Below are 16343 nucleotides of genomic sequence, written 5' to 3' on the forward strand. Positions count from 1 at the left end.
TGTGTAGTTGCGTGTCATCGACCTCAAAGTCGCCATTTTTGAACATCGCAAACCATTTCCGTGCTGTAGACCTACTCAGTACACTTTGCAAAAGTCCCGGGCTGCTTCGGAAGCTTGTTGACCTCGATGAAAAGCAAAAAAAGAGCAGGTGCCGAAAATGTTGATTGATTTGCCTCCTGGGTATCCCATCTCTAAGCCTCAATACTCTTTACCAAACAGCAAACAAATCGTTGTGAAATAAAAGAAACATAAACACGTTATGAACTTATTCCCTAGCCCAATAAAACCTTAACATTTGATGAGGAGTAAAATTGAACTGTAATAAAGTTTAGAACACCTCAAGAATGCAGAAATTTCAGCTCCTGCCAAAATGTTCATTGTACCCTTATGATTTTGAACGCAACCATTAATTTGTGAAAAAATGTTGTTCGTTCATTTTTATTCTATTTTTTTTGGTTTTAATAACAATACATTGTAGTAAATTATTATAATTTTCTAAATTTTTTTTCAAAACTTTCCATCTCAAAAACTATAAGACTAACAAAATTTTAGCCAAAGAAAGAAAAAGGGGGTCTTCGTAGCCACTTGGTTACGCGTTCGCTTACTAAGCGATCGATCGTGAGTTCAAACTCAGGGCCCTCAATTGACCATCTTTGTGTTGTTATAGAATAACTACGTCCACGTAGTTTTTGTGTATGGAGATCGATCCACGGTGGAAAAAAGATCGATTCATCCATACAACTGCTCTGCTCTGCAAGAAACATTGGGCTGCTGTTCTATAAATAACCCAACAATGATCAATATCAACTGCCTCCGCTGTCCGGTCTGCTGAACAATGGAAGAACAGATAGAATACCCTTACGCCTAAATAGCTACTGCAGTGCAATTTACCATAATGTAATGGAACAGAAAACCTAACGCCTAAATGGCTACTACTATCTACTGTGTAATTTACAATTTATAAAAACATAAACATATGTACATGTACACGATAAAAACCCAGCTCTGTTACAGATAAAATGCTAATGAGCCTGATAAATAAATAAATGGGATAAAAAAAAGAAATGTAGGAAATCGTTTATTTGAATTTTATTTGAAAAAAAATATTTTAATTTTTTTTTAATTTACCATAAAATTTTTTTTTGAAAACTAAAAATTCAATTTTTCCAAAAAGTATTTTTTTTAAATTCTCAAAGAAATTGTGTGAATAGCCCATACAATTATCAACAAGTCGTTCCTACATCAAAAGAGGGGCACTTTTACAGGATAAAAGTTTTTCTAACAACAACTTTTTCACGTTTTTTATGAAAAAATACAGCTAATTTTTTTTTTTAATGAAAACCTAAATAATTTTCTATGTTTCATTCTTTAATCAACATTTTGTAGATCTTACAGTTTTTAATTTATTTTTTTCCAAAAAAAACTCAAAATTTCAAAACAAAAATTTTACACAAAATCTGTCAGACCTACAGAATTTTAGCCAAAGAATGAAATGTAGGAAAATATTCATGTTTTCATTAAAATAATCAATATTTTTTATCGAAAACTTGTTTGCATAGAAAACAATTCTAAATAGATATGAATAGCCCATACAATTTCCAACAAGTCACCCATACATCGGAAGATGGGCACTTTTACAGGGAAAAAGTTTTTCTGACACCAGGGAGTCTCCATACAAAAAAAATGTCATATATTCCAGAAACTATAAAAGATAGAACTATGTCGTCTTGGACGAAAGTTCTTATTTTAATAAAATCTAACATTTTATCGAATACACTAGATTGCTATCTTGACTTTTAAAAAAATTAGGATTAGTTGTATTTTTTTTTTCAAAACGAAAATCTGAAAAATTTATTGCTAGAAAAACTTTTTTCTTGTAAAAATTCCCATCCTCCTATGTATGGACGATTTGTTAATTGTATGGGCTATTTACATATTTTTTTGAGAATTTTTGAAAAATACTTTTTTGAGAAAATTGAACTTCAATTTTTGAAAATAAAATTACTTTTTAATATTTTTTTATGAAAATGAAACGATTTCCTACATTTCCTTCTTCGGCTAAAAAGTCTTTAGTTTTTGAGATGGAAATTTTTGAAAAAAAATTAGAAAAAAAAATTGGCCCTATTCAAAAAACGGCCAAATTGTTTTTGGAATATTTCAAGTATGCAAAGTTACTTGAAAGACCCAGACCCACAACGTTTCACTGATATGTGAGATGGTGCTAACGGCTAGTCGAGTTGGTATGAAATTCGTCTTATGTTAAAAATCTTCCCACCTTATATTTTCCATCTCGACCATACACTGCAAGATTTTCATATGTGTGTGTGCAAGCACTGAGCGTATTGTATTTTTCAAGTGTCAACTTTGTATAAGGCTAGTTACATTTTCGTCTGTTTTGGTTGTCTTGATCAATAAATCTAGGTAGGCTATTCTGATCAGCCGTTATTACCGGTGTTATTCAGGGTAATAGTATCGAATTCAAATTAATGCGATTAAAACGAGCACTGCGCGATAAACGAACGCAATGCGAACAGAGGCACGGAAGAGTAATGTAACGCGTAACGGTAACGCTCGGAATAACGTCGTTAAACCCGTTAGAAATCCAATCAATCAAAACAATCAAAAGTGAAGTCTCATCGGCCATGTTCCTCAGATATTACGCCGTTCAATTATACTGATATACTGGCACAGAAAAATCCACCCCCATTTGAAATCAAAGTGTTCCAACATTAAATGTTTTTTCAAACTTTTCGTTATTCCAGTAGGTAATTAGTAGACCATTTTGCCATTTCAGTACCGTTGATTTGTTTTTTTAGAAAAACTAAAAACGTCGATTTTGCCACCTTGTTGTCCAAAATCGCTCATAAATTCTCAATAGGATTCATGTCGGGGCTTTGGGGTGGTCACGTCGGTCGCTTTTCATGGTCCTTTCCACCAACCATCATCGAATGGTGCGATTGGAAAGATCCAGTTCCAACCTTCCTTTAATCGTCCGAATGGTCATTCGTTGGTTTTTCTTTACTTCTCGGATGATTAGCATTTCCGTTCTTGCATCAGTCTTACGTTTGGGTCCTTGTCCCGGTCGATCGGCCACGCTGCCGAACATCTGATGCCGTTGACCAGCTGGAGGTTTAGTTTGCGGCTCCTCACGCTGGAAGTCACACACAATCAAATTTCGAACCTGTGTTGAGATTTGCTTTCCACCCATTTTCGGGAAGCTTCCTCAGCGTCTAAAACACGTCACTACGCACGAAAAGTTGACTAAACAGCTACGAAAATTATGTTTGTGTCAGATATAAACAACCAGCTGTCAAAACTGAGGGGTGCACCGATGAAGAAAACATGGTAAAACAAATTTACGCAAGTGGATTTCTTTTGTCATACCCTAAAAGTACCCATTTAGGAACAGAAGTCATTTTTTTGTTTTTTCTAAAAATTAAATCAACAATACTGAAAAGTCAAAACAGTCCACTAATTACCCTCGTTTACGTAGTATTGAATACCGAATTACTTAGATGCACACCTGAGAGGTGAACACTTTCATGCTCTGGATGGGTGTTTAATCGGATTGACAACGTTTTCTTTTCAAGCTCTGTTAGAATATGTTAATACTTTTCAATTTTTCAGAATGTCGATGTTGTTAATGGAATGTGTAGAAAAAATTGTTAAAACGATTCAATGTGTCACATTGTTTCAACAATTTATAACTCGTCACTGGTTTTGATTAACATTCTGGAGACCCCTTTCATAAACATAGAAAAAATTCAAACAAACTTTAACAATCATCGCTCTCCCAAAGACCGCGTCGTCCACTTGTCGTTTCTTCATTTACCTGCCGGAACTGGAAGGAAAAGGAAAGAGGAGAAGATATAGGTAAGAGGGTGACAGGAAATGTAATTTTCAATTTTTTTAAAAATATGATAACAATAATGAGGAAAAGTTAATATTTGAACATTTATCATAACGTGTATTCAATCACAAAAATCTTAGTTTTAGTGAAATTATTCAGTCGGATATTTATCACAAAAAAATCTAAAAATCACAAATAATTGAATATTTTAGAAAAACCCTTAATCCACTATACACCAAAGGATTCGTTCTATTTTAGTTAAACATGATTAATTTTATACTTTCAAGTTGAAAAAAATTTGGACACGACCGCATTGTTGACATAAGAATAAGGAATTATTCTATTCAGTTTACTTGTTTACCACTTCAAATATTTCTCTAGAATACACATCGAAATTTTAGTTTTATCTTTTTAGTAGAAGGTTTTGGTAGCCCTGAAAAGGGGCAAATGATTGGCGTAGTTATGTAAGGGACAGCAAAAAATAATTGATTCAAGATTAATTTTTTTTTTGTGCTCACGAGAACAATACACAAGCTGGCTGACTATGACCCGTTTCGCTTCGTTTTTTTTTCTAGGCGCCCTGCACTGAATATGTATCGCGGCGATCGTTTTCGCCACTGGTACACACTGCCGCTAAATGCGATTATATATTTGTTCCAGCGCTATCATCGCGACAACACATAAGATCAACAATGTTTACGTGTGATTAACACATTAGGAAACAAACAATCAACCATCTTCATGAAATTCTACAAAATCACGCAAACCACCGGCTCTTTCCAGGGACATCAGAACATTTAACTAAAGAGTTACTTGAAAAAATTCAATGCATTCGTAAGTCAGAAATGATAAGCGAACGAACTGAATAAAATAATTTAGTAATCCTATGTCAACATTTTTTTTCTACAAAATAATTTTCTGCGATAACTTGTACATTAGGGATGTATGGGAAAAATTTCATCATCGAATTTCAAAAACCGACCATGTACATTTTGTTTATTGGTCCAAAAAATTATCTGTGCAAAGTTTCAGCTCGATCGGACATGAGTTAGGGGTGCCTCAAAGCGCTCAAAGTTTTGATTTTTTTATCCTCGATCTCGACGTTTCATGCATATTTCAGTCATTTGACATCGAAAAAAAAAATCGATTTTCCAAATTTCCTTTACTCCCCCTTGGAAGATTTTCGAGGATCGAAAAAACAAAACTTTGAGCGCTTTGAGACATCCCTAAATCATGTCCGATCGAGCTGAAACTTTGCACAGATAATTTTTTTGGGCTAATAAACAAAATGTACATGATCGGTTTTCGAAATTTGACATGACCATTTTTGCTGCCATATCAAAATCAAAACTGAGTGCCTGAAGTTCATCAAATCAAGCTGATTTAGAGTTCCGTGCACGTGCACTTGAGAGATACAATGACTTCAGAGGGAAATGTAAAATACAATGATCTTTCTACAATTCTTTCGTCCATATATTTTGGAAGTCCACGATACATGAATGAAATGACCAAGGCATCATGTCATACTTAGAAGTCAGACTATTCATTGAATTTACTTGTATTGAAGAACAAAATCTACCACAATGCATGAATTGACCTAACATGGGATTTCAAACTCAAACTTTTTCCTCACAAAGTAAATTGTTGAATTGAATTGAATTCAGAAATTGTTTCATTTAATCACTAGTTTTATCAATAATCAGAAAATTACATTCAATACACAGAAAGTTAAAAGGCCAACGGTAGTCCTACGTCAACCTTGCGGTTATAACCATAGGTATAACCTACGCATAGTTTTTTTTGTAAACGGCGTTTTCTCGATACAGAACTGAACATTTTAAAAACGATAAAAATATTTGTCGTTTAAATGTCAATCAACGCTTTTAACACTAAACCTACCATGAGGGGTCAACTGACCCTTTTTCAATTTTTAGTCAAAATTTTCTTGCAAGTTACGTATTGCAAGTATTGCTTTATATATTTTGTTGTATTTGTGAATGAAGAGTGAATTATCAGAATTAATTGTATTGCTGACTATCCAAGCGAGCCAACAGTAACCATTCCAAGCTACAGTGCTATTTTGCGTGTCAAAAATTGTAATTTCAATATTTTGCTAATAATTGTTATCCCAGAATGTCGAAATATACAGGGGAAATATGGTATGCCACGTTCCTCAACAAAAGCTAATAAATCGAGTCATTGTTCACTAACTAATTATAAAGGGTCACTTGACCCGCTGTGGTAGGAATAAGTATACATGAAACATCGGTAGGTTGAGTGTTAAATACATTTGCTGCCAACTTCAACATAACGCCAACGGTACGACATTCGCCAAACATTTTTAATCCCTGAAGTCGTATTTGTACAAATAATATTTTGGGAAGAAACCAGATACTAAACCCGCATTTTTCACTTTTTATTAGGGTCCCCACTTAAGAACGGTCTAAGAATCATTTTTTTCTCTTTCTTCAAAAAAAAAAGTTTTTCAAAAATTCATACCTTTTGAACTACTGGACCAATTCAGATGATCGATATATCAAATTGATGTCAATTAGCTATTCTTTTCTAGAAAAAATAGTACACTTGAACACTTGAAATAGAATTTTGTTTTCGTAATTATTGATTGTATTTGTTTGATTTTTAAGGTTTACATGGCTTCGGACTAGAGGTCGTTATATTTTTTAATAATTTTCTTGAAACCTGAGGTTTTTTTACATAACATATCCAAAAATCAGCGTTTTTTTCGTTTTTGATTTTCGATTTTTCAAAGTTAACTGATGGTCCGAAAAATCATTTTGCTCCGATTCAGATGATCGATATATCACATTGAAGCCAATGAGCTAGTCTTATTTGAAACAATATAACATTTGCGGAAAAATTGAATTCTTCATCCAATTCTGAGAACCACTAAATCGGTTTGGCATGGAATGACTGAATAGATTGTTAGGGAGTGCTCAAATCGATTAGGGCACAACTCTCGTGAAACCATCAAGAGATGACTAAACACATTAAGCGCTTAAAATTAGACAATTCTTCGTTACGCGACCGATTCTTAGTCATTCAATTTGTTCTCCCACTATGTTCCCAATGTGACCAAGTGGTTAGCGCCACACATTATCATGCCGGGAGCTTGGGTTCGCTTCCCGTTGTGGTCGGGGGATTTTTCGTCAAAGAAATAACTTTCGACTTACATTGTGGTCACGCCTATTCTAGAATGTGTCACTCAAAATACATCCAAGGCATGTAGTTTGGCATAGAAATCTCAACTAAGTACTAATGAAAGTGAATACAAGTAATACGTTGAGACGGCGAAGTCCCTCTAGGAACGTCAGTGCAATTGAAGAAAAAAGAAGAAAAAGAAGAAGAATATGAAAAAGAAGAACAAACAGAAGAAGAAGAAGATATGTTCCCGGATGACGTAATCCTTCGTTCTGAATTAAAAGAAGTGTGTGACAAAGCACCTTATTATTACGTTGAGGAGAAAGAAAATACGTTGCATCTGGGCAAACTCGACTTACCTGCATATGAGTCCATGTAATGGTGCATACTATCTATGTATTTCATGATTAAGGCCATGTTGTGTATATTTTTGTGGTTTTCTTAACTAAACTGTAAAGAAAGAGAAGAAGAAAAATGGCAAATCATTAGTATCTCATGAATTTTACATACATAATGAGATCAGTCGCTATTTGAAATATATAATTTAACTAGCTGACCCGGCAAACGTTGTTCTGCCATATAAATTGTTCCTAACGAATATGTTGGGTGTTAAATAAAACATAACTGATGTATTAAGTAAGTGTGTTTGAATGTTTTAACGATCTATGAAATTAATCGAATGTGATCGATAAAGAAGAACGAATGAAACGATTTGAACGGATGTTTATATGTTTAATGTATTTCATTAACCCATTTTGTGCCAAGCGTTCGAAGAATCGAACTTTGATAATTTTTAATGCCTTTGGAAAGCAACCAAATGATAATGTTTTTGCACCAAAAGGAAGTTTAATCGATTAGCTACCACTTACCATCAATTTCGTTCAATTTTGCATAACTTTATTGAGCAGTAAACTTGATTTAAAGCAAGTATGTTTGGAAGGTGTTTTCAATTTCAATAAAAAAAACCAATAAAATACAAAAATACGTGAACTTTTCTACAGTATAACTGCGATAGAAGAACATACATAACAGCCGGGGAAATTGAGTGTTCAAAAAATCGAACGTTAACCATAACGGACATTTCTGTTCTGCTGAATCAATACCAATACATCTGACCTCCGCAGCGCATTCTAGTTTGTTTACTTTGGAAGACGGAAGGTTTTTAAATTTTTTTCAGAAATTTCAATTGTGAATATTTGGAGTTGGAGGAAATCAGTCTGTGGAAGAATGGTTCTAATGAGATTGTTGGGTGAATATTCTCCCGCCGGATTGGGTGGGTGACCTCATCGATGAAGAAAACCTAAATGATGATTCTATTCAACAGGATAATAACCTCCCAACCCTCTAGCCATTAATTTTTCGCAGCGTATTTGTACTTTGCAGATTTTGAAAAATGTTCGATTTTTCGGGAAATGGATAATCGGAAACAAATACTTGTTGAGCATTAACATTTTTCCGCGGACAACAATCTAAATGAAAGCAATAGCATTCGTTTGAAAAAAAAAGTCGGCCGGTAATAAATTAAAACTACATGAAAGAAGAAAGGTCTCATCTCACCATAGGTGGATCAATTCAGGTTTATACTTGGAAGCTTTCATTCCTCTGTGCTTGTTAGTCCCGAAATGTAAAATTAATGCATTTATTAATGCCGTATATTAGCTTACTGAAGTGACCTTCAGTTCACAGTATGTTTGTAATTGCAAGAAAAAGTGCAGGCTTCGGCCAATACTCGATTTCCCGCAAAATGGAAGTTGGGAAAAAAATAATTCTTGAACATTGGGGTTCAAATTCTGTCTCGTTGATGGAAAATACGCCCTTGTCATTTTCAAGATGAACGGCTAAATTTATAGCTGCTGGGTCATGTTCATGAATTGGGAAACCAAAGATACGCCAGGCAACTTCAATGGAGCTGATACAGAGCTAATTTTAGTTTGAAATTTTTGTTTTAAAAGCGTTTTTTCCACCCTAATTTCCATTTTGCATATTTGCTCCACAGAAATGGAACACAGAGCTCAATGTTGTCTATGTCGAATTGCATCGCAAGGTTGACACATTTGCATAACTTGATTGGACTTGAGTCGAACAGATTTCAGAATGCAAAATTGCAATCCGTACGGATAGCAATTGACTCTGACGCTGTTACGGCGTTGCTCACGATAGCGTTTTTCAAGTGAATGTATTCTTCATCAAGCCACTTATGTTGATTAGATCGTAGGAATCGCAGTCGTTCACTCTCTACCTTCGCTTACATGTCGATCATGATTTGTTGGTACAGTTCACGACATCATATAATGACATCATACGCTATATTTAAAATCCATCGAGCGCACTCCTTTATTTTATTCATCTGATATAGCTATTCATAAATATTATTTCAAAATGAGTAATGATGTTCATAATGAATGGAGTACCTGTAGCAGTAACATGTTGTCTAGTGTTTCTTGTTCATCTTGTTCTTTCAAGACGGTTGGGCATTTTTCGTCAAAGATATTTCTTCTGACTTGCATTGTGGTCACATACATTCTAGAGCTTGCCACTCAGAATAAATTCAAGGCTTGTTGTTTGGTAGAGGAATGTCAACTAAGTACTACTAAAAATGATGCAAGTAATACTACGATGAGAAGGCGAACGTTGAGAACGTTAGTGATATTGAAGAAGAACATGGAGAAAGTCGTATGAAAGATGTGCGTTAACGATGGATTCAAGATTACTGTTTTTTCTTCGAATCACAATTTCTCGCGTCATTGTGCTATGATTTTAGTAACGCTTGCGCACTGAATTTAGTCACGTGCTCTCCAGCAGATGTTTTATCAGAATTGGTGACAATAACGTGATTGCCATTTTGTAAACCGAGCAAGTGTGATTTGAAGTATTTCAATAATTCGTTGTGCTCATTCAGAAATATTTCCAGCTCGCGGGCGATATGCCTGTCTTTAGACGAAGTGAAGTTACTTGCGAATGTGTGGATGAAAGTCTGTTATTCTGTTATTTAACAACATAAATAAATTCGTTCTGTTTGAAAAACGACCAACGGTTAAATTTTTTGAATATTGAATATACAAAACTACTAAAATCGCGATTGAAAATAGGGTATGGGGTTTAAATTTCTGGTTATATGTATTGTTTGAAGCAAAATTTAAGAAAAAAAATAATAAAAAAAAATTCTGCATAGAGGCACTCTAATCGGTATTAAATATTTAATAATCGGTATCCTAGCGGTGTCGTATATAGTTTACAACCTATTCTCATGCTTACCAAGTTTTTTGTGCATAATTTCATCAAAATCGGTCGAGCCGTTTCGGAGGAGTTCGGTGACAAACACCGTGACACGAGATTTATATATATATATATATATATATAGATTGATTGGCTTTATTGGAACATAATTATATTCAATCTCTATAGTCAATGGCACCCATCTGTATCGAATTATCATCGATACCTCGATTCCCGCTAAATGCTCCGTTCAGCCCGGCCGCAGAAAAGAAATAGAATTGGGAGGGAAGAGCATAATGCATAGGTATGTGAACGTGACCATCCTCATCTCACATCGCAATAACAGCTAAATGAATTTCCGTACAGATAAGTAAGTAATTTTTAGATATTGAAACAATTTTTCCAGTCAATAAGCAGCAAGAATATAACTCTTGAACATTTTGTCTTTCGAATGAAGTGATTGTCATACCACTGCGTTCAGCCGGCGAAGAGGTTTAAACCTTCAAAACCCTGGTACAGAGATGAAAGACGTAGTCCTACGTCAAAAAGATACGAGAACATCGGAACGACTGCGGATCAATAAATACGATAATGGATTACATCAAAAGGCACCGCGAGTAGGATAGGTTAAAAGAATGCAAATCCCCAACTAAAATAAACTGTTACATGTGTAAAACTTCAATTAATCAAATTAACTTTGTCTACAAAAGGCCACCCAAGCCAACAGAAACCCATCATTGACCATTCATACGATGAACAATCAGTCATGCTGCTTGTCTGAGGTTGGGAAAAGCTTTCGCTTCAATCCACTTCCGGTCTTCGCCTCCGCCACCGTCGGAGCGTTTGGACTTCGTGGCGCCTAATGGTGACGGGCTGGGCTGCTGCTGGGAAACACCCGACCTCATTGTTTTTATTTTCGATCGCCAAAGGACGAAATAGAACATCAAGAAGAGGAGCGGCACACTTTTCGTTGAATGAATTGTTAAAATGGTAACTGTTTGCTGAAAGAGGGTGTATTGAAATAATAACAACCAATAAGTAGAAACAAAGCGAAGCGAGTGTGAAAAAGAAAATCCATTAATCCACCCTTCGGTGTGGGATATACACTTGTGGGAATGGCCTGCGAATAGAGTCGAATGAAATGAAAATAAATATTCATTGATCAAAACAGTACTCCTCTCCGTCTCACGCTCGCACTCTTCCATCCCTTCGCTCACTCACCACCTCGATTGGTCAGGTCAGGGCACATCGGCTGGTGTTTGGCATTTTCCGACAACATATAGAGGGTTGAGTAATGAATAGTCGCTCAAAATGGAAAGGGGATTGGGTCCGTGGGGACACCGCGGCGAGCCAGTGTCATTCATGGCTGATGCTCTGTGTGTGTGTGTGCGGATGATGACATGGTTCCACGAGTGCACAATGGGAACCCAATCGATGTATGGGAAAAAAGAGTTCGATTCTTCAAACGGGACTTCCTGCAAAATGTTGATTCCCCCGAGAGAAGAGCCTATGGAAAATTCCAGCTCATTCGGAATATTTTTACTAGCGTCGCTTGACGTTGAGTATTTTGAAAAAGGGAGGAGAGTACATGAAATTGGGGGTTTGAAAGAAAATTGATGCCAAATATCTTAAAATTCCCGTATGAAAAATCGAGATAACCATTTTTATTGGCACTCTAAACCATACGCTATGCTTCGTATTCCAAAAAAAAGTCCCAGAGAGATGATTTAGAAAAACAACGTTCATTCAATTTGAGAACATTAGGTATCATTTTTTTAAACCCTGATTTCATATACTTCCCCGTTGGGTGTTTTTTCGGTTTTATTAAACGGAAACTTTGACGCTTTTGCGACACTAGTAAATTAACACTTTCGACGCCCCGTCACCCAGATATGGGTGACACTTTCTTCGCTCAAATTGAGTAGGATTTTTAGAAGGAATTTGATAGAATAGGCACCTAAATGCAACTATAGGATATGAAGAAAAATAATTAAATCATAACCATAATATTATACTGTTTATACTATACTTTTTATTAATTTATAGTACGGATGGTTTATACTGCAGTTTTTTGCAAAACCCCTATACTATGACTTTGGCATGTGTTATAGTCATCAATTCGTCTTCAATTGAAAACAAACATTGCTAGATCATGTAAAAGTTATCTATAAACTAAGTTTGATCTTCATTTAATAATTTAATCGCAAGTTGAGCTCTGCAAGAAATTCAAAAACGTCGCGTTGGGCGTCGAACCTGTTAAGTCCGGTTGAGCTGAAATGTTGCATTGGTTATTTTTTCCCAGATAGCAACATTTTGCAGGAAGTCCCGTTCGAAAATTCGAGATGACCATTTTCATTGACACTCCAATGTATTATAACACAAAGAATTTGAATCGTAGGAAGATTTTATTTGTTATTTTTTTACATACCTACCATAGCTTGTCTTCCTTAAAAACATACCACACTTGCGAAAAAACTGGATTCTACGCCCAAACTAGCGTTGGCAGAAAACATGTCATCTTTGGCAGAAAAGTTGCCATTTCCTGTGCATGAGAGTCAAATGCGCAAATAATGAGCTATTTTAAAAGCTTAAAAATGGTTTGTATGTATGCGAGTAGACATCTCTTTCTGTTTTCTTTTCTCTTTTCATTTGGGATTGTGAAAAAAAACTATGGATGGGTTATATCTATGATATAACCGCAAGGTTCACGTAGGACTGCCATTGGCTTAGTAAACAATTGTATTTATTCAATTAGCAATAATCGCACCTCGGATGTTCCTCATTGGGTGCGATATCGCCGCTTGCGCAGAGTTATCTTTTATAAATGATTGATTAAACTAGTCAATGAATGAAACTATTTACGAATTCAATTGCAAACAAATCCCAATTTAAGTCAATTCATACATTGTGGTAGTAGTTATCGCAGCAAATAGTTATCAACATTTTGTCTAATCATCAAACGTTATGCGCAGAAGTTCAGTGAGTTGAAAACATGAAGCGATATCTTCCAATGCAGTAATAATCGAGCCAAAGCGTTACACCGTGCGTAGACCGTGATAGCAAAACGAATTCCGGAGTGTGAAAATGCATGGGGGTATAAAAGTATTACCGACTTGAAAGTATCTGCAATGCCGATTTTCTCAACTTCTTGGTTTTGGAATCTGTATTGGGAAAACACATTCCGGTTTGCAAAAATGCAAGCGAGTACAAAATTACCCGTAGTTTGCATCTATTTTGCAATGTTCATTTCCCCAGGCTTCATGACTTTGAAGTCTGTGTTAGGGAAACATTCCAATTTGCAAAAACGCAAACGAGTACAAAAGTTTCCGCTGCTTGCATCTAACTTGCTATTTCTTTCTTTGTTTTTAAGAGGCTTTAAACTTTGCAGTTCATTCGCCTCCATACTTGCTATGCTGATTACCACAGGCTCCATGGTTTTGAAGTCTGTGTTAGGGAAACATCCATCCATTCCAGCGATCGTACCTCAATCGTTGCGCAATCATAACTGAGTGGATTTCCGAGCGGCACTCGCTTACATACCGATTGGTGTCATTTCAATAGCCTGTTTTGAAAGCAATTTTAGGGGTATTGAAACAAGTTCTTGGATTAAAAAGTAACAAGCATATAACGCGTAGACATTTTATCTTTCGAATGAAGTGTTTATCATACCATTTCGTTGTTGTCAGTTGCCAGTTGTTTAGGAGCTAATAACGCCCAAAATCTCGTTCTCCGGCATAACGCTTTCGTATTCGAAACTTTGAAATTACACCCCAGTATAGAAATGAAAGACGTAGTCCTACGTCCAAAAAGTCCATACGACGTCAATGGGGATCGAACCAAGGCCGGCTGGAATGCAAAGTTACTTTACACGACCACGCTATCCATATAGCTGCCAGCGCTATTATAAAGGAGCGTGATAATATTACACCTCATCATAGAATGAAGTTGGAAGGTGTTTTCTAAGACGATAAAGAAGAACATGAACGAGAATATATCTTTCTCTGTCTGGGCCGTGTATTTGGCAAACTATACGGAAAGCTTTCATATGCTTGTCTCCTGCTTGTTAAATGTGTCTCCTATTTCGCTCCCTCATATTGGCTCTTGCATATATATTATACAAACGATATACATGTATTGGGGAGTAGAACATTTTCTGTTATTTCTCAGCTCATTTAATGTAATAAATCGGGATGCCATAACTTGTGCTAAAAATTAACTTTGGGTGTATTTTGAGGAAAAACCGAAAGAGTACTATAAAAATGGTATCAAGTTGCAAGATCGCTATAATCGCTATATCGCCCTCGAAGTCAATTATGTTGAATAATAAAATTGAAATGTGTAAAAAAAATAGTTTCATTGTGTTACCTTATAAACTTTTCAGCCGAACTGTTAGTGTCTTAGAAAGAGTTATGGAGTATTGATGTTTAAACGTGAAGAAAATATACACTAATAAAAAAATAGAACTATTTTTGACGTAGGACTACGTCTTTCATTTCTATACTGGAGTGTATGTTCAAACTTTCGAAAACGAAGGCTTTACACCGGAGAACAAGATTTTGAGCGTTAATAGCTCCTAAACAACTGAACGAAATAGTATGATAAACAATTCATTCGACAGATGAAATGTCTACGCGTTACATGCTTGTTACTTTTTGATCCAATAATTTGTTTCAATAGCCCTAAAATTATTTTCAAAACAGAGTACTGAAATCACATCAATCGGTATATAAGCGGGTGCCGCTCGGAAATCCACTCAGTTATAATTGCGCAACGATTGAGGTACAATCGCTGGAACGGATGTTTCCCTAACAGAGACTTCGAAACCATGAAGCCTGGGGGAAATCAACATTGCAATACAGATTCAAGCTGCGGGTACTTTTGTACTCGCTTGCGTTTTTGGAAATCGAAATGTTTCCCTAACACAGACTTTAAAACCATGGAATCAGGGGAAATCAGGGGGGCATAGCAAATTAGATGCAAGCAGCGGGTAGTTTTGTATTTGTTTGCGTTTCTGCAAGTTGGAATGTTTCCCTAACACAGACTTCAAAACCATGGAGCCTGTGAAAATCAGCATAGCAAATTAGATGCAAGCAGCGGGAACTTTTGTACTCGTTTGCGTTTTTGCAACTTGGAATGTTTCCCTAACACAGACTTTAAAATCACGAAGCATGGGAAAATCGGCATTGCAAAATAGATGTGAGCCGCGGGTACTTTTGTACTCGCATGCGTTTCTGCAAATCGGAATGTTTCCCTAACACAGATTTCAAAACCATGGAGCCAGGGGAAATTGTCATACAAAATTAGATGCAAGCAGCGAGTACTATTGTACTCGGATTGACTATGGATTTGATATGGTATGATACGGTGTAGTGGATATGATCCAAGTGGATATTATACATATTACATATCGAAGAAATCACATTTATAAAAGCAGCGTTATAAAATTATTTGTTTACGAATGCTGCAATCGATCGTCGTTATTGGGAAGTTGGAATTGTTCGGAAGGGGGTCTTATTTTCGCTGTGTAATTCCGAGGAGGAATCCATTCCTTCTCAAGTGTTAATAATCCTGCTCCGGATCAACGATGATTCCAATTGTCGAGGCTTGGGGAGTGGGTACTATTTGCGCTGGGTATTTTCGAGGATATCTTTCAAGGGAAATTAATTACGACCGCACAGGGTTAATTTACAATATCTAGAATACGTATTTTTCATTTTTTTGAATGTCTTTATATGAAATCGAAGTCATGTGCAAGATTAAAAAACTAAGCCCCAGATGGTAGAACTATTTTTGACGAATTTTTATGAATTTTCGAAACTTCAAATTTTTGTATGTTGACAATCATTTTTAGGCACAAATTATGGATCCTGATGTGATTTAAAATAAAAATGCTCTTTATCAATCTCTTGCTGAATGCAGCCATTCTCGAGACATTTAAAAAATATTTCTAATTTACTGTCTTTTTTATAGTAAACTAGTTGACCCGGCAAACTTCGTTCCGCACAGAATGGATTTTCTGTTATGAATACTTTCAAATATTCACGTTTTCTTTACAAACGAATGTTCAACGTTCTAATTGACCCTTTATAATTTCCTTTTACTATAAGTTTCCTAGTAA

At 35.7% G+C, this 16343-nt stretch overlaps 1 protein-coding gene and 1 pseudogene across 15 annotated transcripts in view; both read right to left on the reverse strand.

Moving 5' to 3' along the window:
• The window catches only part of LOC129763160 (elongation of very long chain fatty acids protein AAEL008004), a 213991-nt gene that overhangs the window by 57343 nt on the left and 140305 nt on the right, over positions 1-16343 (reverse strand). For all 15 annotated transcript variants that reach the window (XM_055762074.1, XM_055762033.1, XM_055762025.1 and 12 more), the window contains one exon: positions 7369-7459. In XM_055762074.1, coding sequence (XP_055618049.1) covers positions 7369-7426 — 58 coding nt within the window. In that variant the 5' untranslated portion in view covers positions 7427-7459. The remainder of the gene's footprint in view (positions 1-7368; positions 7460-16343) is intronic.
• Positions 12961-13038, reverse strand: LOC129763800 (U4 spliceosomal RNA; annotated as a pseudogene).

The sequence above is a fragment of the Toxorhynchites rutilus genome, chromosome 1 (genome assembly GCF_029784135.1).
Source record: "Toxorhynchites rutilus septentrionalis strain SRP chromosome 1, ASM2978413v1, whole genome shotgun sequence".
Classification (NCBI taxonomy): domain Eukaryota; kingdom Metazoa; phylum Arthropoda; class Insecta; order Diptera; family Culicidae; genus Toxorhynchites; species Toxorhynchites rutilus.